The sequence below is a fragment of the Girardinichthys multiradiatus genome, chromosome 1, assembly GCF_021462225.1.
Source record: "Girardinichthys multiradiatus isolate DD_20200921_A chromosome 1, DD_fGirMul_XY1, whole genome shotgun sequence".
Taxonomy (NCBI): domain Eukaryota; kingdom Metazoa; phylum Chordata; class Actinopteri; order Cyprinodontiformes; family Goodeidae; genus Girardinichthys; species Girardinichthys multiradiatus.
This window is the reverse complement of record NC_061794.1, coordinates 32,666,167-32,689,717: the sequence shown is the minus strand read 5'-3', so window position 1 is coordinate 32,689,717 and position 23,551 is coordinate 32,666,167. Positions and strand designations below refer to the sequence as shown.

The following is a 23,551-nucleotide window of genomic DNA, read 5'->3' as shown; positions in this document are numbered from 1 at the left end:
ATAAAATGTTACAGCTTCAAGAAATTACAAACAGAAAGTTCAAGTTTACAGTTGTGGTTTATTCTTTATTAATACAATTTGCTATAACAGTTTGTGAATACGATTTCTTTTCTATGAGAATACGAATATTCTAGAATTGCGCCGCTCAAGGTGGCAACAGGTTGGAGTAGCTCTGTTACTTTTGATTCTGATTTATTCTTTTTTGGGAACTATTCCTCTTGTGGTGGATACAGTTGATTTTTTTTGGATGACTGTCGGATGCTGTGCAGCTTGGAGGATTTTTCTTAATACTTTCTATTTTTGGACATTTATTATGATGCATTGCCATGGCAACGGGGTTGATAAATAAGAAAAATGCTTTATTTATAATACTCTTGATAATATTTTATTTTGTATTCTTATAGAGAAAATATACAATACCTCTTTTGGATTTTACTTATGCACAACTATTGACTAATATGCACACATTTCCGTCTTTACATACACATTGTTTTTGACAGTGTTCTTAGTAGTTTCTAAAGTACAGGTATCATTATAACTACCTTAAAAGCCTGTGGTACATATCCATTTACTAAGGATAGATTAATCATATCTAAAATGAAGGTGGTGGTCAAAGAGAACAATTCCTTAAATAATTTGGTTGGGATTGGATCTAACATACAAGTTGAAGGTTTAGATAAAGCTAATATTTTTGGTATTCAAGAAGCTCCACTGGATCAAAACAGTCCAAACGCAGATCAGTTTCTGCAGTTGCTTCCAGTACTGTCTCGCTTACTGAGGATGAAGTAATCATGTTTGGGAGTATGCCAGTGATTTTTTTTAATGAAATCTATTAATTTCCCATAAAGTTATACCTGATGAGAGCTAAGGAAATGAATGGCTCAACAGAGCTATGACTCTGTGTAGGTTTAGCAACTGTACTAAAAAGAAACCTAGGATTTGTTAGGGTTTGCAAGATATTGGACCCCAGAATGCAGACGAGCAGGCATCGTGATGGTAAGTGAAAAAAGGTTTAATTACAAAAACTCACACTTAGCAGGAGGCAGGAACAAAACAAACGGGCAGGCAAGACAGGCATGGCATGATCAAAAAAACAAGACTTGGTTTGAGAACAAGACATGATCTGAGAACAAGACATGAGCATGAAAGATGTTTCCGCGACAACTAACTGAACAGGTGTGTATAAATGGAGCATGGTACAGGTGGAAAACAAAACTGATTAACATGGTGCAGGTGAACCGAATAAACTTAATTGACAGACAGAACAAAATGTGTCTGCGGCAAAAACAGAGACTCTAATATACAAACAAAACTTGACAAAACATGAACAAGACTAAAACATGACCAGAAAAATAATAAACAAAAGCATGATTCAAAACTTGAGCAGTGAAAAACATATAAGGAAAAAACCAGAAACCAAAAACCACACAACCCCAAATCATAACAGGATTATTCTTATTCTCTTCTATTAATAATGAGAAATAAGCTGTTCTGGCTTGGTGAAGTGTCTTTTTATACAACATTAGACCATTTTTCCAGTTTCAGTAGGAATCCTCTGGTTGTGGAAAGTACTATTTTCTCTCCAATTTTCTAACATTTTGCTTTAAAGTACGCAGCTCTGAAATAAACCAGGGAGCCAGCCTCCTATGAATAATTACCTTCTTTTTCAGGGGGGGCTGCATTGTCTAATGCACCACACAAAGAGGAAGTAACACTTTGAACAAGAGAATCAGTTTGTGAAGGGGAAGAAACAAAATAATTGCCCTCATCTGTGTTTTTTCTGTGATAATAAGGAAATGGAAAATGGAACAGATTCTTTGAAGGTTATTACAGCATTGTCTAATAATGATCTACTATAATGAAAGTGTAGACTACTCAGTTCAATTAAACTCAAATGTTTTTAAAAATTGCTTGACAGGACAGGGTTCTGAGGAAATATTGTTATTTCTTTACTCTCAATGCCATATGTCAGCACAAGGTCCAGAGAATGAAAACAAAGGTGGGTATGTTTATTAATGTTTTGAGCAAAGCCACATGAATCCAAGATAATCTTAAAGGCTATATTTAGGCTATCACTTTCAGTGTCAACATGAATGGTAAAACCCCCCACTATTATGCCCTTATCTGTATTTAAAACTAAATCAGATAAGATGTCTGAGAACTGATCTAAAAATTGACAGTCTGTTTGACTGCCTGTTGGCAGTACAAAACAACAAACAGATGTGGTTTTAGTGCTTTGCATTTGGATGAGGAAAACTAAGGATTAAATGTTAAAAAGAGTTGGAGCTATTAATTGGTCTGGGACTAATCAATAAATACACAGCCGATTTTATGTTTAAGTGGCATGAGCTGAAAGTTGTTACTTACAGTTCTGAAAATGTCCTTGCAAAGTAATGTGACAGGCCTCAGATGCGCAATTTATATAAAACAGTCCAAAGATTTCACATGACTTTATTTTACACAAAAAGGTGGTGCAAAATCCATCAAAACACGGCCTTGAAAAAGTATTATTATTTTTTTATAAATAAAAATCTGAAAAGTGTGGCATGCACTCGTATTGAGTCCCCCCTTTACTTTGATTGCCCAAATTAAAACGCAGTGCAAAAACTTGCCTTCAAAAGTTTAAGAATAACTTTAAAAAGTCCACCTGTGGCATTCACTTGTATTCAGTGCTCTGTTACTCTGTGTAGAATATAAACTATCTATGTGTGTAACTGGAAGGTACAAATATAGGGGAGTGAGAAGCATAGAAAGTGCAAAGTCGCAGAAGCACTCCTTATTTGGGCCTAAGGAAATGTTATGCTATATACATGAGTGACATGATATATGTATATGTTGAACACACCCCTAAGATTGAATAAAACGAGCTGAGAACAGAGGATAGCAGAGTTGGGCTCACAGGTTTTGACTGGAGCACCTTTATCTCACTCTGCAGAGGCAAACATAAGTTGATAAGTTGTGTTTATTTCACTCTTTTAAAACCTGTACCGAAATCAATGGACCCGGGGAAGCAGAGACGGCTTCGACATCTGACACCCTAAAAAAATCAGTGCAACCTCTTTGCCTTCAAAAGCCCCATAATTAGAAAATAAAGTCTACCTGTATATAATTTAATTTCTGTATTAATACAGCTCTTCTGTGACCCAAAACAACAAAGAATGAATAACTTGTTGCGGCAGAAAATGCAATTAGAAGGGTATATAGAAGTTTTTAAAGTGTAATGACTGTCAATGTCAAGAAGCATGAAGCAACCATTTACAGGGTGTGTGCCTTGGATGTTCAAAGTTTGTTATTGTGACATATTAGAACAAGTGTGTTAGTGGTTGTTTGTACACATCCAGGTAGTGGGTGCATTTGGGAGAGAGGTTAAGGGAGTTTGGCAACCCTTTCAAATCCACTGAAAGTGCAGCAAGAGTTATGCATATTCCTTACACTTCTTAACATTACAACCAGAAAACTCAGTGATCTTTCTTGGGGGGATTTTATGCGATGGACCAAAACAAAGTGCAGCAAAATTAGATACATGATTTTCAATTTTTTTTTTACAGAAGTTTGACTACATTTGTATTTATTTTGATAACCCAAAATTCAATTCAATTCAGTTCAATCCAGTTTTATTTATATATCACCAATTCACAACACATGTTGTCTCAAGGCACTTTACAGTCAATTCAATCGAATCATACAGACTGATACAAGTCAAATGAAATGAACACAGTTTTGTTAGAAGTCACCTAATTAGTAAATGGAGCCCACCTAGGAGAAGCAGCTAAGGGGCCTGGGGTGACTGTGGAGAAGCTGCAGAGATCCACCACTCGGGTGGTAGAAAATATTGACAGGACAGCTAGAAGTCATGCACTCCAAAAATCCAGCCTTTGTGGCAAGAAGAAAACCATCATTAAAGGAAAGGCATACAAAAACGAATTTGCAATTTGCCACTAGCCCTGTAAGGGGACACAACAAACATGTGGAAGGAGGTCATATGAGATAAGAACTTGAATATTTGGTCCCATACATCAGTCTCTAGATGTCTGAAGCTGGTAGAGACAGATCTCAAAGGAGTTGCAGTTGTAATTGCAGCAAAAATAGTTTAAAAAGTATTCACTCATGGAGAATGAATACAAAAAGCACACCTTATTTTTCTGATTTTATTTATTGAAAATTTGGCATCATTTTCTTTCCACTTCACAATTATGCACACCGTTATATTGGTCTATCACATAGAATCTTAATAAAACCCTCTGAAAATTGTGATTACGATGTGATAAAAAGTGAAACAGATCCAAAACCTTCGAAAGGACCTGAATGGTTAACAAGATCATGCAAGATCAAGGTGTGCTACTAAAACGAATATCATCCTGTGGTTTTCCTCATTTCTTTGTTTCTCTGTCACATATTTGTCTTTTAGCTGTTAATATTAATAAACCTGGATCATTCTGACAGGTTGTCTACTGTTTTTGTGAGTTGAAACCTTCTGGCACTTCTGGGTAAAAACAAACTATAAGCTGCCAAAAAATGTTGCAATTTACAAGTTGTTGATTTAGACAGGAATGTGCCCCCTTTTTTTTTTTTTTTGGATGCACGGTGGCGCAGTTGGTAGCACTTGGAGCAACAAGGTCCTGGGTTCGATTCCCGGCTGGGGGTCTTTCTGCATGGAGTTTGCATGTTCTCCCCGTGCATCCGTGGGTTCTCACCGGGTACTCCGGCTTTCTCCCACAGTCCAAAGACATGCCTGTTAGGTTAATTTGTCTCTCTAAATTGCCCTTAGGTGTATGAATGAGTGTGTGCATGGTTGTTTGTGTGTTGCCCTGCGATGGCGACCTGTCCAAGGTGAACCCCGCCTCTCGCCCATAGACTGCTGGAGATAGGCACCAGCTCCCCCGCGACCCACTGTGGAATAAGCGGTAGAAACTGACTGACTGTTTCCCCTTTTTATTAAACCGGGAAGGACAAAAATATCTAAAACACTAATCTTGATCAAAGGGTGTAACTTGAAGTTGTACCTTTATGCATTCAGCTGTGAGAAGCAGTAATGTTTTGTAAGGAGTTGTTGAAAATATTACCAGCCAGTGTAATATATTTTAGCAGGAATATGAGGCTGGGGTACTACACTGAACTTACATGGACACTGAGCCGTTATGCGGGATCTTTTGACAACATTAAGGTTTTATTATCAGGAAGATGTTGTTTACCTAGAACCCCCCGTAACCTAAAACAAAAACATTCCACCTTGCTGGCATCTTTAGTTCATCTTTAAGTTACAGGGTGAACAGCAGGATCCGCCCACTTCACGTCAGAAACTCGTTGCGCCCGGTGAGAAGTCATCCAGTTTTCCACTATCTCACCTAAGCAGGTAGCGCTGCAGCGGCATGCCCAGATCCCAGAGTTGTCAATCACCGAGAGAGGCGGGTAGTGAAACCTGTTACAGGAGCAGCATATCTGGTTTTTTTTTTTTTTTCTCTTTTCTTTTTGGAAATGCAGCTCCGCTGAGGCGCAGTGCTGCCATCATTAACCGTAAAGGAGAAGCTGGAAACAGAGGATTAAAGAGTCCCTGTCGGCTGCGAGCGGAAAACATGGCTCCTTTTCTCCGTGCGGGAGCGCTTGTTGTCACTGTGCTCAGTTTGCGCCTGCTCCTGTCAGCAGGCGCGCTGGAGACGGACACACCTGAACTCATCTGCAGCGAGGTAACACCGGCTCACCCGACAAGTTCTGTTCCTTCATCCTAAAATTTGACCTGCCGGGTCTGTCTGTACTTCATGAATGTTTGATTACATTGTTTGTTAGGAATGTTTTTTAGTGTCATCTTTGGAAAATCATTTCGTTCCGTTTTCTGGTTGTTTTATGCATCAGGATACAGAGAAGCCGCACATCCAGGCAGGATGGATCAAAGTTTAATGCCCATTATTTATTTACCCTTCCCTGAACATGAAACTTTACCACGCTGGTCCACTTCTGAGGAGTTTATTTTCACACGAAACCACTTAACTTCTGAGTAAAGATTCAAACATCCTCCTGATACATCCTCATTTTCAGAGATGTTTCATGGTAGATCATCTGTAATGTATTTCCAGGACTGTGCTGTCATTTACAAATGCATTCAGAACACTCTAAAAGCTAATTTATTTAATCATTTTAGTTCAGTAAGGGAAACTCCTGTATTATAAAAACAGTCATTCCGCAGAGTGATACATTTCATGGGTTCAATTCAAATAGTTTTAATGATTATGACAAACTGCCTATGACAACCCATACAATTAACTAAACATTATTTTTAACACAGACATATTAATTTATGGATTTAAAATTGATGAAAGGACAGAATAAACATCCCTATTAAGCTGGTAGTCAGTCACTGGGTCCTTGCTAAAGAAGCTGGCTGTGCGAAGTGCTGTATCGAAGCCTATTAATGGAAAGTTGAGTGGAAGGAAAAAATATGATAGAAAAAAAAGCCCAAGCAACAGGGATAACCTCAACTGTCAGGGAGCTGTGAAGCAAAGTATATTCAAGAGTTTTGTGGAGATTCACCATTCGTGGTCTGTGGCTACAGTCTAAGATTCATTCTCCAGGACATTGTCTGCAACTGTCCCATTCCTTGTGTTAAACTCCTACCAAACTAGATCCTTTCCATAAACACCATCTCTTTCCTCCTTTGTTTTCTCCTACAGTTTTACAGAGCAGGCCTTTAAAAATCTGTTTGCACACTCTCAACTGGGTAGAGAGAGACTAAAGAAGCAAAATATTATTGAAGGGAAAGTGAATAAAATAAATGTAGCATTTTAACCTTGTTTCTGTGTAATATATAAATAATATAAAGTTTTTCGAGCTCCAAGCAAACAATATTCTGTCATGCAGTTAATTAAAAGAATGCATTATGACCTCACTAGCTGTCCTAAAAACAAGCTGTAACAAATGTAGAATGTATAACAATCAAACAATGGGAACTCGGTTACGAACCGCCCCAGTTCGTGCTGTAGGTCTTGGCTAGCGGGGGCCAGCAGGACCACGTCATCTGCAAAAAGAAGAGACGAAATCCTCTGGTCCCCAAACCAGACCCCCTCCAGCCCTTGGCTGCGCCTAGAAATCCTGTCCATAAAAGTTATGAACAGGACCGGTGACAAAGGGCAGCCCTGCCGGAGTCCAACATGCACCAGGAACAGGTCCGACTTAGTGCCGGCAATGCCGACCAAACTCCTGCTCCGCTTGTACAGACACCGGATGGCCCCTAGTAAAGGGCCCCCGATTCCATACTCCTGGAGCACCCCCCACAGGGCATCATGAGGGACACAGTCGAATGCTTTCTCCAGGTCCACACAACACATGGGGACCGGTTGGGCAAACTCCCATGAACCCTCGAGTACCCTGTAGAGGGTATAGAGCTGGTCCAGTGTCCCACGGCCGGGACGAAAACCACACTGCTCCTCCTGAAGCCAGGGTCCAACTATCGGCCGGACTCTCCTCTCCAATACCCTGGCGTAGGCGTGAAAGTAGATATTATGTCTTTATTGATCTGCAATAATTTTATTATTACAGCAACACTTTTCTATAGTCACGTTGGTTTTTATATAAAACTACATTTTTCATCACCATCCTCATGATTTAATCCAAGTCTGTCACACAGACTATAAAACTAAACTGTTGTAAATTATATTCAGTGGGCAAATTGAGTAACGGAGGGAAGCGAAGAGGTAACAGATAGGGATAAAGTGAACTTTCAAAGTTTAAGTGAATCAGTTTATAGGCACGAGGTTTTCTTAATCCAAACCAGAAATGGGCTTCATGTTTCCAGGGAACAATTTGCCACACCTGGTAAAGATGTGCTGGAAAACCTTCAAAGAATTGGTCCTTCTGACATGATTCTTTCTCATTTGAAAGCCAATTTGAACAGAAGAAAAATTGTCACCTTCTAAATGGCTAAATATAGACTTCCATGTGAAGTTCCTAAAAAATAAAATAAAATAGATAAACACACAAAAGATTAAACCAGTCAGTATTCATCCCGTTTGAAGAGCAAACAAAATAGAAATTCAATAGAAAGAAACTAATAGAGATTATGACTCATTACTCAAAGCTCTGTAGTTATTGTTATCTGCAGTTATTGTAATAACCAGATTAATGTAAGAGGTGGAATAAGGGTCTGAAGCCTGAGACGGCTCCGTGAATCTTTTCTGAAAACTTTGAGATAAACTTTGGAGCAGCATTTGCATTAGAATACAAACAAATGCACTGATCTATGATTTTAAGAGTCCACTGTGTTTGCAACATTTTAAAACAGGCTGGCTGCAGTTGAATTTTACTCCCATGTGTTGTACAGGAATAAGCTGTGGTGGTTTGGTACTTGTTAAAAATAATTAGAAGACCTGTCAAGCAGGTGTTTAGCGCTGATCTACTTTTGAGGTGTGGTTCATCAGCCTTTGACACATGTTTTTTTCCCCTCCCTTTCAGGGTCTCACAGACTGCCAAATGAGCAGAGGTAGCTATTTGTTGTATAAGTGCTTCTGTTTCATAATGACATGCATGCAGTCGGCCTAAACAGACATTCTTTGTATACAGTGCCTTTCAGCAGTGCTCCACCTGATCCATATGGCTCAATGTATATTACACACATTCAACTCAACGTCACTCACTGCCGCTCTGCTAACACAAGAGACTGTAAACCATGTCTGCAGATTGAAATCAGTCTCCAAGGTAGCTTCATCTATTTATTTTCCAATATTTTATTGTAGACTTAAAATAAATCACATTCTCAATATTGTATCAATATCAAAATGTTTTTGATTCCTGCCTTGTTATCAAAGCTGTAAGAATTGCTACTGTGGTGTTTTGTAGTGCTGTTTTCTCTGCTCACATAATTGCGTGTTGCTGCAGATATCAATTTCACACAGAGAATTTCTGAGGGGTCAGGTGACGACAGCGATGAGGAAGGTATGAAACAAACACTTAAGGAAGGTAGTTACAGCACACCTAAGTAATTGAAGTAGAAGGTTTTAGAGAACCCCTGCCTTTCATTTGAGAACGTTTATTGAGTAGTAAAATAAATCAATGTTCCATATTATTTTTAGATAAATCAGCAGTGCCTGATTTAAAGGCTTTGCCTGCCATTAATACTTTGTACAACATATATTTTTTAATAAGTCTGTCCCTAGTCATCTTCTACAACATTTCCCAAACTGGAGCAGACAGAGGGAGGAATCATCCAGAGTCCTGGTCCTCACATATATGCCCACACAGGTTTTCTATAGGGTTTAGGTTTGGGGAATAAGTTGGCCATGGAGGAATGTTGACTTTTGTGTCGGGTAAACCATTTCTGTCTTGATTTGATTAATTGTTCTGGATCATTCTCTTGTCAAAATACTCAAATGGTGATCCATCTTCAGTTTACTGGCAGTGGCAACCTGGTTTTTATTTAAAATCCGGCCATGGGAAGAGAAACAGGCCCAAAGCATGACAGAAAATTCACATCTAATGTCATCTCAAGACACTTTTTATAACACTAACAGTTCCAATTTATTTAAACAAATCAATCATAGATAAAGTCAACTTCAATTACATACATTCAAAATAATATATATTACACATTTCAGGTTAAACTGCCTGTATCATTAAGCCAACTCTACATGTTCAGGCTTGTATGGTATGACAGCAATGATATCTTCCTGGCAGGTCCTCAAGCCGCCTACTGGCACGTAGATCACATCTAATGGTGGTTATAATGACCCCAAGATGCCACTTCTTGCAGTAGTTCTCTAACAGTGAGCCTTAAAGCCTAATCATGGTGGTGAGATTATAGCTGCTTTTTGTAGGTATTTTATACCTTTTGATGGTCAACACAAATCTGTCTTGTTTTAATCGCATGATCTTTTTTGACTGCACACTAGCACAGTTTTTAGCCCCATTGTTTGCAGCACAAAGGTCCTGAACTTGCATGCCAGTCCCAGGATCTTCCTGCATGGTGTTTGTAAATTCTCCTCATCCATGGATAGGTTCCCTCCGGGTACTCCGGCTTCCTCTCACAGTCCAAAACTATGCTTGTTACATTAATTGGTCTCTCTAAATAGCATTTAGGGATGGGTGTGTACGCACATTGTTGTTTGTCCTGTGTCCTGTCTTATTTTGAAGAGTGGCCAAGAAAATGGCCTTTCAGTGTCACGTTGTATGAAATAAAGGTTCAATCTGACTAATAGATAACTTAATTTTTAGTCCTTTTATGTGTCTTGAGTGTCAGTATTTGTGAATGACACTGCAGTGGGTTCTTTTGAGTATTGGATCTCCTTATACAATAACCTCTATTAAATCTGTTTTCTCTCTTGCAGCTCTTGTGAAAGTGTGTCACTCCTACCCGAGTTCTTTCGATCGCTGCATGGCAGTCCAGTTTAAACCAGCCTACATGAAAATGGACCAGTCCTCCACATATAAGGTAATATCAGGCTTGTATATAGAAACAGCCTCAACTACAGACCTGATAAAAGTACACCTTCTTTGAAGTCTGTTTTACATAGATTTTACATAACAGGATATAGAAGAAATTGCCATCTGATCCTCATCAGGTATTACACCTCTGTAAACCTCACGTAAACAACTCAGGATTGCATGTAACACTTTAATGTGCATTCAAAAAAACAAAGCCTGAACACAGAGGCAGTGTATACAAAATGAAATTTATCGTTATTGCTTCCACAGGAATTTAAATGGAAGCAACTGTAGAAGCAGGTTTTGTTCATGACAAATGATGAGCAGAATTTCCAGTTATGACCTTAGAGAAGTAATTGTTGCTGTCTATTAATCCGAGAAAGGTTATAAGGGACATGCGCAGAAGATCTAATCTTTGTGCATCTGCAGTAAGAAAGATACTGCTCTTAAAAATGTTAGATAATAAATGGAGAATAATGAGGACACTGGCCAATCTTCTCAGGAGTGGACATCCTACCAGATTCAGTGTAAAGTCATGGTGGTGAATTAAAAAGTCGTTTCATGAAACAGGACAGTAGAATGGCTGAAAACTAAAAAGATTTATAAGGGCGCAGTCAAGTACAGACCTCACCCTGACTAAAATGCAGCGATGGGACCTTAAGATAGATGGGCATAAACAAATGAATGCAAACTGCAATACTAAAACAACTCTTTGAATGAAATGTGCCTCAAATTCCTTCACTGCAATGACCGAAACTGATAAGGTTATCCAGAAATCCAGGGACAATGGTCCTACAAGCTGCTCAATCACAAAGTTTTATTCGGGTTTAAAAAACACAGACATCATAGCTTGTTAAAAAAATATCAGCAACATGAGGTAATATTTAGTTGTGAGTTGTTTAAGTAACAGCACAGAGTGGATGCAGAAATGTGTTTAAACATTTAGGATCTTCAAAAGGTTTGCGTTCTTTCTTTACAGCTGCTCTGCTCTAGTGACTGCTAGTAGCACACAATTTATGTAATTTTTCTGGTCTATTCTCTGAATTCTATGTGTTCTTGTTCAGGTTATATTGAACCAAACTTTCTTAGACAGCAGAAACATCAAAACTGACCTTCTATGGTATATTTTTAGCTCATTAACTCTTGTTGCGCTTCTTTTACTAACGGCATTAACAAATTTCCTCCTGTCATCAGGATCAGTTACTCCTGATTGGTGAGCGTAATATATTTGCCTAAATTAGAAATAATGTATGGGGTAAGATTCTTACCCCATACATTCGTGACATGAGTGACTGGTTTTAGGTGAACTGACATGTGATGTTTTAAAAAAAAAACTAGTAAGGAGTGCCTGTATCCGCCTCATTATTACACCACAACCACCAGCCTGAACCATGGATACAAGACGAGAGAGATCCATGCTTTCACGTTAAGTAAAATTCTGACCTTACCATCTGAATTTTGTAGCTGAAATGAAGATTTATTGGACCAGGCAACATTTTTCTAATCTGTTTTTGACCTATTTCTGTGAAAATTTGCTACGGATGGGGGATATGGACTTTCATGGAATGTTATCACGATATTTTGTGGTATTTATTTTATTAGTAAAATAAACACAAATACTGCTTTTAAAAAAACGTACCCATACTGAAATAAGCTTCTTCGGGATGGCAGTTACATAAAGAAGTGTGATTTTTATGTTATTATTATTTTTTTGATGCTCGCATGGGACCAGCAGTGCAGAAAATGGTAAAAGTAATAATCCTGTCAAAAACAGTTTTGGGTTTTCTCACATTGTTAATGGGAATTTATCATCATCACAATAAATTAATGTTTTTATCATAAGAAATTTTTCTCAATAACTATAAATAATACAATAAATGTCCATCTCCACACTGTGCAACAGCTGCCGTACTTCAAGCATTTGTCTTTGTCAGACAGATAATATACATAGTGTAGCATGACATAAAGTAATGTTATCAGGTAACTGCTGCAACATCTGAAATGTTTTGACATGATCAAATGAGACTTGTAGCAGCTTGGCTTAGCTTTAGGTCAAATCACGCATGCTTCAGCATCATGCTCGTAAAACAGAATTATTTAAAGCTATGTGTCAATCATCTGGAAATGCAAAGCAGATGTGATCAGTGTATTAAAGGTTACCTTGTTTTTATATTTCCTGCAAACACAGTTGCTGCTGAGGGAGACGGTGGATTTTGAAACTCTTGTTGTGGTTACAGCAGAATCAAAGGAAACATATGTTTACCAAAATATCACAATTCCAGCTGCAAAAGCAGGTCAGTTCAAATGTTGTAATCTTTTCAAAACAAATAACAGCAGAGCTGATTCACTAAGCTCCTGTCCCTTCCTCTTTCTTTCAGTCTGTCCCTGGAGCATTTTACTAGAACATGATGGTAAGAGATTAAAGTTCCACTGTTTACATTTTAAAACATATTTAAAGGAATGTTTCGCTTAGGATAATATTCTGTGGAAACAAAAATAGAATTTTCTGTTAGGTGTGTGTCCTGTTAACTTTAGGCTAAATCTGATGGAGCATTTCGGAATAAGATCATACCCAGCAATCAAACATGGTGGTGGTGGTGGTAGTGTGATAGTGAAGAGGAGGGTTTCTGCTTCATGACATCAACAACCTGCTGTAATTGATGGAAATATGAACTCTGCTCTCCACCATAAAGTCCTGAAAGAGAAGGTCTGATCATCAGTTTGTTAGCTTAAGCTCAAGGGCAACTTGAGTTATGCAGTAGGACAGTGATCTGAAGCACACCAACAAGTCCACCTCAGAATGGATAAAAAAACAAAACAAAAGGTAGGTTTTGAACTGGCCTTGTCAAAGTCGAACTTAAATATGGTTGAGATGCTTAAAAACATTCAGTGTGGCTAAGTTAAAGCAATTCTGCAAAGAAGAGTGGGCCAAATTCCTTAAGAGGAGGTTCTCACAAATGTTTGATGACATTTGTGTCATGACCAGGTACTAGGTTTAGGGGGGAAGATCTTTTTCACATGGGGCTAGAGTGGTTTGGACAGCTTTTTTCCACTAGACATCCTTTGAAAACTACATTTTGTATTTCTTAAGGTTATCTTTGTTATTTCAGTTTGTTTGTTGATCTGAAGCATTTAAGTTTGACTAAAAATAAATCTGTCACTGTACTTCTTGAACATGTTTGTCAATAACAAATTCTCTGGATTCACATGTCTGTACTAACACCAGCTGCCACTCAATATATATTTAAAAAAAAGACTAAGCTCAGTTATTTACAATGACTGACATGTGCCTCTTTCAGTTCCCAGACTCCAAGTTGTGACTGAGCACATGAGAAACATGGTCCGGCTGCAGCTGCAAAATACTACTGCCATACAAGAGGTCTATTGGGCAATGACCTGGGATGACGTTCACGGACAGCCTGTTAGATGGGTCAGTCCGAAATAAGTTAGCCAAAGTATTTATGCACACAAGTCAGAGTTAAACAACTTTTCAGCAGTGTATTTTTCTCATCTATGCAGCCCATAGGCAAGAACGAAATAGTTATTTCATCCGATCTCATTGCACCGTGCCTGTGCTTCCTGGTAACTGAAATTTTAACTGGAAAAAAAATTAATAGTTAAAAAAGTTCCAAGAAAAAAACAAAAACAAACTGTTTTGCAGGTATGGTTGGGTGACAACAACATCAGAAGAATGCACTGCCCTTTTACAAATCAATCAGGTAAAAGGCGTTCCCTGAGGTTGCTGTCTGATCTTATCAGTTTGTGTGATAAATTAGCTCGTGCAATTTGGCATCAAGTTTTCTGCTTTTTTATTTTTTAATAGATACTCTGAGAAGAATGCAGCGCAACGTGTCTGTGACTATGGTTGAGACTCAGTTGAGGACCGGGGACATGGGGCTGGGCTGGAATGTAACCTCTCCCTGTAAAGTGAAGGCAGAGGTGCGATTGTGCAAGAAAGACATAGAAGGGGGCCAGTGCGAAGGAGTTACAGGCTCCAACCAGAAACTCAAGACTAAGAATTGGACTGCTGCGCAGAGAGTACATTGGGTAAAACATGTTCCTCATGTAGATGGACCTTTCCTGGTCAAAGGTTCATGTTGCTGTTCTGTGTCTTTGTTAAAATGACTGAGGCTGACAAATGTTTGGAATTGATTCAGCTTGTAATCATGATGTAGCCGTCGACCAGAAGACTTGCAAAGATCAGAGCTGAATCGATTCACATGAAAGTAAAGACATTGTTTGGTTGAAGTGATTTTAAACGCTAGGCAACATTACAGGGATGTCTTTGTTTTTCACTACAAGTCAGACATCTGCAATGTGTTTTGATCTTAAACCTAATAGAAATTCAACCTCATTGTCAAACATTTTGGGATCTTTTTATTAATATTATTAATTCATTAATCTGTTTTCTGATTCCTCTTTATCTTTTTAGCAAACAGGAGAGTTCTTTCTATTGCCCCACCCTCAGCTTTGTGTGCAGGTACTGTTTGTCTTTATTTTTGCCAATGTGTTTTAAAAATTTTGAACTGTTTTAAACAACATTTTGTGCTTCCTAGAGTACTGAACTACTAAACCAACAAACTCTCCAAAAAAATATTTTGTAGGTTAAATTTGAAGGGATGGTCTCATTCTCAGAGCCCCAGTGTCCATTTGAAAGTAAGACTGCTGTCCAATATAAACTAATTTTACTAATTTTAAAAGTGTCCACAGTTTATTCTTATGTGAATAATGTGTTTAATGCTTTTTATTGTACAGTTGTGGCCTTACAAAATAAGGCTTAAAATGGGAAAATCTAGATACAAAAATTTGATTCTCTAAAATCAGTTATCACTTTATTTATGTACTTAATTTCTTTTCTAACTTATTTAAGGCTTCCACAAGCAGGAAAATTATTATTAACAATGACTAACTGACTAATAAATAGTATTTCTGCTAAAGAACTGTTTGTCATTTTGCTGCAGCTTTTTTCTGTTTTAGCCAAGTTTAGCTCCTACTTTGGAGGACTAAATGACACAACTTTACTCACATAGAAATAGAAAAATATAGAATGAAGTGTGTACATTTTCATTGTCTTTCCTTATTATTCTATAGCTAAAATGAACTTGATTTATTTTTTCCTCCTTAATGTTAAAGCAGATGAGCTAAAAAACTTTTTTCCCCTATAGCCAGGTTTAACCTGAAAATTTTGACAACTCAGTTGAGTCATCTTTAAGCGATGGTCCTGGTATTTACTGGACTACCTTTGGCACCCTGAATCTTTCTTCACATTAATTAAACCACCCTCATTGAAAATATTCACAGTTGGATAAATGGCTGGTCTGGGTGTAATCTTACAAGCAGCAATATCCATGTCTGTAAGGCAGTTTTGATGTAAACTGGCAATGACAGCACACAGTTGGTAACCATGGTTGACAAGAGTGATTTCAAGCACCACTCCCTGTTAAAGCAATCATTCTGCTCCTCTAATTCAAGAGTATGACAGCTGCCCTGTCTTCAGTAAAAACATCCCCTAACCATATGACCATTAAAATGACAGCCACAGGGTTAAAAATATAGTCCAAATGAGGTTGTTGTGATTAAGTTATTTTTCAATAATTGTGCAATTAAGTTCATTAAAGAGAAGAAGAGTGTGCGTGCGGTCTTATCCTTAAAAGCAAACTAGACACAGTGTAAATTGGACTGAATGGAAAACAATTTCTGCTGGTATTAAAAGTTTGGCTTTAACTGAACACTTTTATTTTAGCACATCGAGTGAGATGGATTCTGTCGCTTCTCATCGGATTTATCCTGATATGTTTGGCCATACTTGGAGTCTATTTGATACAAGGCATTCTTAAAGGTCGGCTTCTTTAGGGTATAATCCAAAATGTTTCTGGTGGTTAGTTGGAAAACGTCTAACTGGTATCTCTGCTTTTTCTCCAGGATATGTTTGGAAATGGTTGAAGGATGACGATGTTAAAGGTGTGTGAAATCTTTGCCCTCGGTTTATACTGATAAAACACCCTCTCTCTGATGTCACAATACCTTTAAAAACTATTACTATTACTACATTTAACGTGCAATAAGTTTGCAGTAATTAAAAACTCTGCTGCTTCAGCAATCCGGTCCCTTCATTATTATAGAAGTCTTGCCCCCCGTGACACGGAAGTACAGCGAGTTAATCCCGAAGTGAACTACCATTTCGGCCCTGGAGGAAGCATCTCCTGTTTGTTTCCCGACCACAGTCAGGAAACGGAAGCAGGAAGGGTTAACACCTGGCTCTCAATATTCTATTTATGACTAATGACTCTACTAATGATGCCAGGTTTTCAGAATCTCTTTGTAGCTCCCCCTGCCTAAAATAAAACTCGATCAGACTATCCCTGTCCATCAGTTGTTTTGTTCCTCCGTATGTTTGAGAAAGTGCGCTGTTTTAGTATTTTGTGCGCACGTTATATATATTTTTTTCCGCTAAACTGAAGGGCAAAATAAAGAGGGGGTTAAACAGAGAATTAGCCAAGAGGCCCATGGTAACTCTGAAGGAGCTGCAGTCAACCACAGGTCGGGTAAGAGAATCTGTCCACACTATCACTGTTCATGCCTACTCATGCCCTCCACAAATCTGGCCTTCATGGTAGAGTTACAAGAAGAAAGCTAGTTTTGACAGATAGAAATATGTCCTGTTTGTAATTTATGCTGTAAAGACTTGAGACTGCTGTGAAGGATTACCTTTAGCAGGACAATAACCCTAAACATAAACATACAGCCAGAGCAATGAAGGAATTGTTTAGATCAAAGTATATAAATGTGTTAGAATGGCCCAGTTAAAGTCCAAACCTTAATCCAATTAGGAATAGGTGGCAAAACTTTGAAATAGACGTTCAAGAGATGGTCTAAATCCAATCTAACTATATTTGAGTTTGAGTTCCAAAGGAAGAGCGTTTAAAAGTTAGCGCACAGCTTCAGTTACTACAGCTAGAATCCACCAATCAGGCTCAAAATTTGGGTGTAGTGATGGACTCAGACCTGAACCTTCAGAGGCACATAAAGGTAGCAACTAGGTTGGCCTTCTATCACCTAAAAAACATCTCCAGGATTAAAGGACTAATGTCTCAGCAGGACTTTGAAAAACTAATTCATGCGTTCATATTTAGTAGAATTGATTACTGCAACGATGTCTTCACAGGTCTGCCTAAAAAGTCGATCAGACAGCTGCAGTTGATCCAGAACGCTGCTGCCCGCGTCCTCACTAGAACTAAGAAAGTGGAGCACATCACCCCGGTTCTAAAGTCCTTACACCAGCTCCCTGTAGCTCAGAGAATAGACTTTAAAATACTTCTGTTAGTCTATAAATCACTGAATGGCTTAGCACCAAAATACATTACAGACTTGTTGTCAGTGTATCAACCACCCAGACCTCTCAGGTCTTCTGGCTCAAATCTACTCTGCATATCCAGAACCAGAACCAAACAAGGAGAAGCAGCTTTTTACTCTTATGCTCCACTAATCTGGAATACACTCCTAGAAAACTGTAAAACCGCTGAAACCATAAGTTGCTTCGAATCAGAATAAAAAACTTATTTTTTAAGAATGGCCATTGACTGTGCTATCTGAACATTATTAAGTTTTCAGTCCAACTTTCCTTTCATTTTCTTATCAATCATTTTATCATTAATTTTTCATTTTTTTCTTTTTTACTATCGTCTTATCATTTTAATAATTAAATTTTATTCTCTTTAATTATTTGTGTTTGTTAATTATTTAATTACCTGTACACCACTGTAATGTACTTTTTCCTATTATGTTTCTTTCTCCTTTCTTTCATGTACAGCACTTTGAATTGTCTTGCTACTGAAATGTGCTATATAAATAAAACTGCCATGCCCTGCCTTTCAGCCTTTCAGCCAAGATTTCTTCTTTCTTTCAGGTGCAGTGGGTGGTAGTCATGTGCTGCTGCTATATCCGCCTGATGATGATGAGCACCTGCCAGAGCTCTTATGTCACTTGGGCTCATCTCTCCAGACTCTGGGCTTCACTGTGTCTCTTGACCTCTGGAGCCAGGCTGAGCTCAGTGTACTCGGCCCCGTGCCATGGCTCCATTCACAACTGGACCGTCTAAAACGGCAGGGTGGTAAAGTAGTGCTAGTCCTAACCCAGACCACGTGGACTAGAGCTGAAGAATGGGGAGCCTGTAGCTGCAAGAAAAATGAAGAGAATATCAGAGGAGTGGAAGAAGACTGTGCAGGAAGCTACCCTGTCTCTTCACGCCATGTGGATGTGTTTGGTGCCTCACTGAGCTGTATTCTTGGAGACTATTTACAGGGCCGCGCAGGTGAGCGGTTCATGCTGGTGCAGTTTGAATCGCTTCCTCCTGCACCTCCAGGTGGTTATCGACCGCTTCCACAACTTTTTTGTGGACTCCATGTCTACAGCCTTCCGTCCCAGAGTCTTGGCTTTCTGACTGAGCTGGCGGGCCCCAAGCAAACCGCCTCTGCATCAGCAAGACGCAAAAGGGCTGGCGGGCTCCGGATGGCATCCAGAGCTTTTGCCAAACGGCTGTCTGGGTTTACTGCAGGTACAAATGTGTTGCACCTTGCTCGGGTATCTCCAGGTTGTGTTGGGGGAGAAGTGGAAGACTCTGGTGAAACACTACTCTTAGGAACCAGTTTAATTACGCCACCGTCCAGCCCTGACATAGTGGTCAGTAAAATTGAATGGGTCTGATTACTGGGAAGGCCGGTAAAGGAAAAGTTATTGAAAGCTCCAGTTAACAAATATACCTCACTTGATGCACTAGGACATTTATCTATGCATTCAATATCTATACCCAAGTAATCCTGACTGATTGTGGGTCTCTTAGTGCTTATCTCCAACTGTCTCCCAGGATCATTGGGCAAAAGACCTAGGGCAGGGTACATCCTAGATGGGTTGCTGGCCCAATATATGGAAAGACAGAAACACAAGACAAGCAATCATGCATGCACATACTGCCACCTACTGGCAATTGAGAGTGATCGTTTACCTAGCATGCATATTTGTGAAATTGTGAAGAATCTGGAAAACCTACACATGCAGGAGGAGGACATTCAAACTCTACATAAGGACGTGATCAGAAAATAGAGACTTAACATCTAGAGTAAGTTTGAAGTGAACAGAAAACCTAACATGCATGTTTCTGAACTGTGGGAGGAATCTGGAGAAAATCCACACATGCATGGAGGCAACATTGAAACTCTACGGTAGGACATGTTCAGAAAAAGCAGCAACTGTGTATAGTAAACACTAGGTCAGTAAAACTTGAGCTGCTGCTGCTTCAGAGAAACTTGACACAACACTGAAACAAGACAACCCCTGGAAAAACAAAATGCATAAAAAAATAGAACATCCTAGTAACAGTCTGCAAATGGTGTGTGACGGTGAACTTGCAAAAGCAAAATGGCATTAAACACTCAAATACAGGAAAAGAAGCATCTAATTCAATTCATACACTTCCATTCATTTGATATTTATAGCAACTCTTCCACAGGGTCTGTGTATTTCAACCTTTTTACTTGTACATGATATTTTTGCATTTGTCTATAAAGAATTCTTGCTAATGTATTTGAATAAATGATTAATTCTGTGACATGAGGAAAAATTCAGAGTAACGGTTATTTGAATGTTACAGCATAGATCACTGCACAGTTTAGCACTTTTCTGATGCAAATTTGATTAGCATGTTTTAATCATTAAAATTGTTAGTGAGAGTGTGCAGGAGCAACAGAGGAGGAGTATGTTGATACCAGTTATTGAAGAACAAGGTGGTCATGCTGAGCTGTAGTAACTAAAGAGATCAATCTAAAAAGGCATACCAAAAAGACGTAAAGAGTAGTTGGAGCTAGATTAAGAATAGATGTGACTGTCAGCAAGCAGCACTTTGATACTATGGTCATAATCAACTTTATTCGCCACGTTTGTGCACACAAACCAGGAATGTGACTTTGGTTCCACTTTGCTCTCAATGAAGACATTTTAAATATCAAAATGGAAAATGAAAAATATTTTTTGTAAATATGTATGTATACAGTGTCTTTGGTAAAAACAATGTATGTATAGTGTTTTTACCAAATGTATGTATAGTGAGAGGTTGACATGAATATTCGTGCAAATATTCATGGTATCAATTGGGGCACTCTGTTAAGTGTTCATCAGAGAGACCGTCTGGGGAAAGAAACAGTCTCTGAGTTAGTGAGATGGAGCACTACAGATGCAGTGTCAGAGGTAGGTAGAGTACCCAAATATTGTACTTAGGAGTAGCATTATTTCAACATATCTTTATTTAAGTAAAAGTAACAAGTAGCCATCCGAGAAATTACTCGAGAGGAAAAGGATTTAGTAAAATGGCCACTCTAATACTGAGTTACTGTGAACGTAACATCTGATATATTTCAAAAAATATGTAATTGGACACAAATGTTATTTACATATTCTGGTATTTAAAGACAAAAAAAAAAATGCAAATAACATGATTACAAAATAAATCAAATTCAGGTAGTAGAAAGACTTTCCAAATCAAACTTTTTCAACATATAACATGGTTCACAAGGTTGTAGAAAAGTTAAAAGATGAGTTCAGGCAGGACTTCATTTGGAATGCTCATGGGTCTTAAAACGTGGTACATGTGCCACTAAATGTACTTAGATTGTCTTCAATGGTACACAGAAAATGTTGCCACAATGTCAAGATAAATATGAACATATAAATTGTGATACAGGCCTTCTGAGCATCATTAGGCAAAAACCCCCCCAAAAAACGAGTTGTCCACGGATGTTGACCTTCGTTTCTTTTAAACCCTCCCAATTAAGAAACATCCCGGAGAAAACTTTAGGAATTCGCAGAACAAAATTTATCAAAAACAACAGTTGTTGGCTAATTATACTGGCGGTTGCATTTACCTCTGAATTCTAATGTAAATCTGGGGATGGCAGCGAACCAAACTGAACAATGTAGGCCAGTTGCAAGTCTGAAAACCAATGAGATTGGATAATTAATATGCTACGTCACTAGGCTAGCAAACATTAGCAATACAGCTAATGCAAATGTATTTATCTGTATTGTCTACCCTTGGACACCATTGGAAGTTGGTCACATTGGTTGTACATAGTTTGGAATATTTGATTAACTAAACATCAATTAAAATGTAAATAAACTGTTTTTACTGCAGCAAGCATTGTTTTCTATACAAGGCAGCCATATTGGATTTTGTGTTGGAGGTTTGTAGAAACATCAAACTATGCAGCAACACACCTAATTAAAATTTTGACTTTAGGGGACCATTCCATTAATTTTTCAACTTGGAAACATTGAAACTTGAAAACTCCCAACTGCGATAAAGGTAATGCAAAATTAAATGCCGTCCTTCAACGGTCATGTGGTGTAAAGAAATAACTTTTTTTCATTTTGTTTTTATGACAGTACACATAAAACTGTGAAAATCCACATTCTTTTGTACTTCTGCTTCAAAATGTCAGTATGGAGGTACTTGGAAAACATAGTTTACTGTGATAGTACGCCCCCCAACAGCTGCAGACACAATCCACCACCCCCACCTCCCCAACCTCAAGAGGGGCCTTGGCACCTCCAACCCCCACCCTGAAGTTCCCCCCCACCAGCCCCCTACCCACGCCGAGGACGGCTCTTTCCATCCAGGAGAGGGACGTCAACAAACTCTTCAGGAGACAGAACCCCCGGAAAGCTGCTGGTCCGGATTCTGTCTCACCAGCCAGCCTGAAGCACTGCGCTGATCAGCTGTCTCCAGTCTTCACAGACATTTTTAACACCTCACTGGAGACATGTCATGTGCCAGCCTGCTTCAAGTCCTCCACCATCGTCCTGTTCCCAAGAAGCCAAGGACCACAGGGCTTAATGACTTCAGACCCGTCGCCCTGACCTCTGTGGTGATGAAGTCCTTTGAGCGCCTTGTGCTCTCACACCTAAAAGACATCACCGACCCCCTCCTGGACCCCCTGCAGTTTGCCTACAGAGCCAACAGGTCTGTAGATGATGCAGTCAACCTAGCCCTTCACTTCATCCTCCGGCACCTGGACTCCACAGGAACCTACGCCAGGATCCTGTTTGTGGATTTCAGCTCTGCCTTCAACACCATCGTCCCAGTTCTGCTCCAGGAGAAGCTCTCCCAGCTGAGTGTGCCCGACTCCACCTGCAGGTGGATCACTGACTTTCTGTCTGACAGGAAGCAGCGCGTGAGGCTGGGGAAGCATGTCTCTGACTCCCTGACCATCAGCACCGGTTCCCCCCAAGGCTGTGTTCTCTCTCCTCTGCTCTTCTCCCTGTACACCAACAGCTGCACCTCCAGTCACCAGTCTGTCAAGCTTCTGAAATTTGCGGACGACACCACCCTGATCGGACTCATCTCTGATGGTGACGAGTCCGCGTACAGATGGGAGGTGGACCATCTGTTGGACTGGTGCAGCCAGAACAACCTTGAGCTCAACGCTCTAAAGACAGTGGAGATGGTTGTGGACTTCAGGCAGAACCCAGCCCCACCTGCCCCCATCACCCTCTGTGACTCCACAATTGACACTGTGGAATCTTTCCGCTTCCTGGGAACCATCATCTCCCAGGATCTCAAGTGGGAGCCAAACATCAGCTCCCTCATCAAGAAAGCCCAGCAGAGGATGTTCTTCCTGCGGCAGCTGAAGAAATTCAACCTGCCAAAGACTATGATGGTGCACTTCTACACAGCCATCATTGAGTCCATCCTCACCTCCTCCATCACCATCTGGTACGCCACTGCTACAGCCAAGCATAAGGGCAGGCTGCAGCGTGTCATTCGGTCTGCTGAGAAGGTGATTGGCTGCAGTCTACTGTCGCTCCAGGAACTGTACACCTCCAGGACTCTGAAGCGGGCATGGAAGATTTCGGCTGATACCTCCCACCCCGGTCACAGACTCTTTGAGACTCTCCCCTCTGGCAGGAGGCTGCGGTCCATCCGGACCAAAACCTCACGCCACAAGAACAGTTTTTTCCCATCTGCCACCAGCCTGGTTAACAAAGCCCGGAAACCACCCTGACACTCTCCCTTTCCCACACACACACCCTTTTTTGCTGACAGGACACCTGTAACCTGTAACTCTATGCGTTACATTAACGCTCAGCTTGGACT

The 23,551-nt window shown here is 39.6% G+C and overlaps 1 protein-coding gene across 2 annotated transcripts; it reads left to right on the top strand.

The window, feature by feature from the left end:
- The first annotated feature begins 5,371 nt into the window (after positions 1-5,371).
- wu:fl23c11 lies at positions 5,372-21,588 on the top strand. Of its 2 annotated transcripts, XM_047375481.1 has the most exons (16): positions 5,372-5,684; positions 8,443-8,470; positions 8,551-8,685; positions 8,866-8,922; positions 10,311-10,414; positions 12,596-12,701; positions 12,786-12,818; positions 13,707-13,837; positions 13,927-13,989; positions 14,069-14,126; positions 14,231-14,454; positions 14,840-14,887; positions 15,012-15,063; positions 16,151-16,246; positions 16,330-16,368; positions 18,314-21,588. In XM_047375481.1, exons 1-16 carry the CDS (start codon positions 5,574-5,576, stop codon positions 19,108-19,110), a joined length of 2,082 nt encoding a protein of 693 aa, XP_047231437.1. In that variant the 5' UTR covers positions 5,372-5,573; the 3' UTR covers positions 19,111-21,588. The 2 variants fall into 2 exon arrangements, with proteins under 2 accessions (XP_047231437.1, XP_047231445.1); XM_047375489.1 differs by lacking the exons at positions 8,443-8,470; positions 8,551-8,685; positions 8,866-8,922 and having other exon boundaries at positions 5,374-5,684.
- Positions 21,589-23,551: the final 1,963 nt, after the last annotated feature.